General features: G+C 40.3%; 1 protein-coding gene across 5 annotated transcripts in view; it reads right to left on the minus strand.

Moving 5' to 3' along the window:
* slc25a21 (solute carrier family 25 member 21) overlaps positions 1 to 2,799 on the minus strand; it is a 523,053-nt gene that overhangs the window by 49,955 nt on the left and 470,299 nt on the right. For all 5 annotated transcript variants that reach the window (XM_043697850.1, XM_043697849.1, XM_043697853.1 and 2 more), the window contains one exon: positions 1,266 to 1,332. In XM_043697850.1, coding sequence (XP_043553785.1) covers positions 1,266 to 1,332 — 67 coding nt within the window. The remainder of the gene's footprint in view (positions 1 to 1,265; positions 1,333 to 2,799) is intronic.

A 2,799-nucleotide genomic window follows, 5' to 3' on the forward strand; every position in this document is an offset into this window, starting at 1 on the left:
GGAAAAGGTGCAGACGAGATTTACCAGGATGTTGCCTAGTCTGGAGGGAAGGTCTTATGAGGAAAGGCTGAGAGATTTGGGTCTGTTTTCATTGGAAAGAAGAAGGCTAAGGGGAGATTTGATAAAGACATAAAAGATGATCAGAGGATTAGATAGAGTAGACAGTAAAAGTCTTTTTCCTGGGATGATGAGGCTAGCTTGTACGAGGGGGCATAACTACAAATTGAGGGGTGATAGATTTAAGACAGATGTCAGAGGCAGGTTCTTTACTCAGAGAGTGGTAAGGGCGTGGAATGTCTTGCTTGCCAATGTAGTCAACTCAGCCACATCAGGGAGATTTAAACAATCCTTGGATAAGCACATGGATGATGACGAGATAGTGTAAGGGGACGAGCTGAGAATAGTTCACAGGTCGGCGGAACATTGAGGGCCGAAGGGCCTGTTTTGCGTTGTATTGTTCTATGTTCTCTCTATATGGATTCTAATATATCCTATGTAAAGTTTATCTTCTATTGTGATTTCTGTTGGTCGGCTGACCAACGGTTGCTCTCAACAGCAAATCATCAAACATTCAGCCTAGGAGTTTCTGCCCATCAGCATAGACTCAGTTATGCTAATAGCCTTTTCTTTTAAGATGTTCTGGGGATTGTATAAGGGTTAAGAGTCTTAAAGTATCCTTTTCTGATCTAATCATGATAATTCATAAGGAGTAGTGAGAGAATAGTTTCAGTTCTCAAATGAATACGACATAACATCTGGGTTCTCCTCTTAGTCTCTGTAACAATGTTTATCATATCAATATAACATCAATATCTTGTTTAAGACAAGAGGCTCTCTCATTAGACTAGGAAATGTTTTTCCTCAACCATGCCAGACCAAGTGAGCCCTGTGGATCCTTACCCTAAAGCAGCACCTGAAGATGGAGCAAGGCTCCGAAAACATGTGGTTTCAAATAAACCCCTTGGACTATAACCTGTTGTGGTGTGATTTTTGACCTTGTTCAACCCAGTTCAGCACCTCTACATCATGGCTAAAAGACGGTGGTGGCAGCAAACCTACCAGAGTGCAGCCATCATGGTGATCAGCAGTGAGGATTGCTCATACAACTGGGGAAGGGATATCTTCCAGAAAAGAATGGATCCCAGTGTATTCAGAATATATTACATTAGCACCACTCCATCACAACCCTGCTGTATGAATGGCAGGAGCTGCTACCTCACAATTTTCATTATGTTACAATCTATAGAAAAGTACATTGCACTTACCTTCACTGCCCTTTTTGGTGTCTCTGCTAGGATGGGTGGTAAGATTCCTTTGTAAAAGCCAAGAATCCTAAAATGAGAAAAAGACATATTTCTTCTCAAAGTTTCAAATAATACAATGTAACTCGATGTTAGCAGTATTATTCTGTGATTTACTAACCTGAGTTTCTGACAACAACATTAATTTTTTTGCTACCTTATAATTGTAGAAATCTCCATGACCAGTTTGATGAAAATCCACAATTGTTATAACTTATTACAGCAGGCAATGGTTAGAAATTATTTTCCTATCTTCCCAACAAAGCAAATTGTGCAACATAAATCAGTTTCTAAGGTAAGTTAAATTTTATGTTTTGAGAGATGCTTCCTTCAGTGTCTACATTTGTTTTAATCTCTCAAAAGTGATTAGAAGTAAAGGTAAGGGAAAAGGAGTTTAGTGAAGTAGTTTGTATTTCAGAAAACAATGCACAGTTTATCTTTTCTCTCAAGGATGTACCTTGATTACTGGGCAGTTTTGGCAGAGAGGTCGACCTTGGTATGTGGTTCAGACATATTCGGTGATGGACGGGTAAGCTCTAGATAAGTTCAAAACTGCTCTTCTTGGACTTTAGAGAGCAAAGATGGAAGACCACAGGGGAAATGAGCAATATAGGAAACAGTGGTAGGAACATGACCACTAATTGGAGAGATGAAAGACTGAGTATCGTCAATGAAAAGACTTAAGGGTGAAATTGGAAGTAACTTGTGAATTTCTTTTTCCCAGGAGAAAGGAAATGATTTTGAGAGGTGGGCAGCAGTATGTGGAATTTAGCAAATACAAGAAATGGCTTTACCAGATGATTAATGTCACAACGTTAGAGAGGGGACAAGAAACTGTGAGGTAGAATGGGTGGTGACAAGAAAGGATTTTTTAGTGAAGCCATGGTGGCAGTGAATTAAGGAGAGATAGTAAAAGGGAGTTGATATACTGTCAAAGAGTCATAGAGATGTATAGCATGGAAACAGACCCTCTAGTCCAACTCATTGATGCCAACCAGATATCCTAAATTAATCTAGTCCCATTTGGCAGCATTTTGCTCATATCCGTCTAAACCTTTCTTATTCAAACACTCATCCAGATACTTCTAAATGCTGCAATTGTACCAGCCTCCATCACCTCCCCTGGCAGCTCTTTCCATACACAGACCACCCTCTGCGTGAGGAATTTGCCCCTTAGGTCACTTTTAAATCTTTCCCCTCTCACCTTAAACCTATGCCCCCTAGTTTTGTACTCTCCTACTCTGGGGTAAAAAAATCATTGACTATTCACCCTACCCATACTTCTCATGACTTGATAAACCTCTATAAGGTCATCCCTCAGCCTCTGAAATTCCAGGAAAAACAGCCCCAACTTATTTAGCCTCTCCCTCTAGCTCAAGCCCTCCAACTCTGGCAACATCCTTGTAAGTCTTTTCTGAACCCTTTCAAGTTTCACAATATCTTTCCGATAGGAAGGAGACCAGAATTGCACGCAATATTCCAACAGTGGCCTAACCAA

This window comes from Chiloscyllium plagiosum, chromosome 10 (genome assembly GCF_004010195.1).
Source record: "Chiloscyllium plagiosum isolate BGI_BamShark_2017 chromosome 10, ASM401019v2, whole genome shotgun sequence".
NCBI lineage: Eukaryota > Metazoa > Chordata > Chondrichthyes > Orectolobiformes > Hemiscylliidae > Chiloscyllium > Chiloscyllium plagiosum.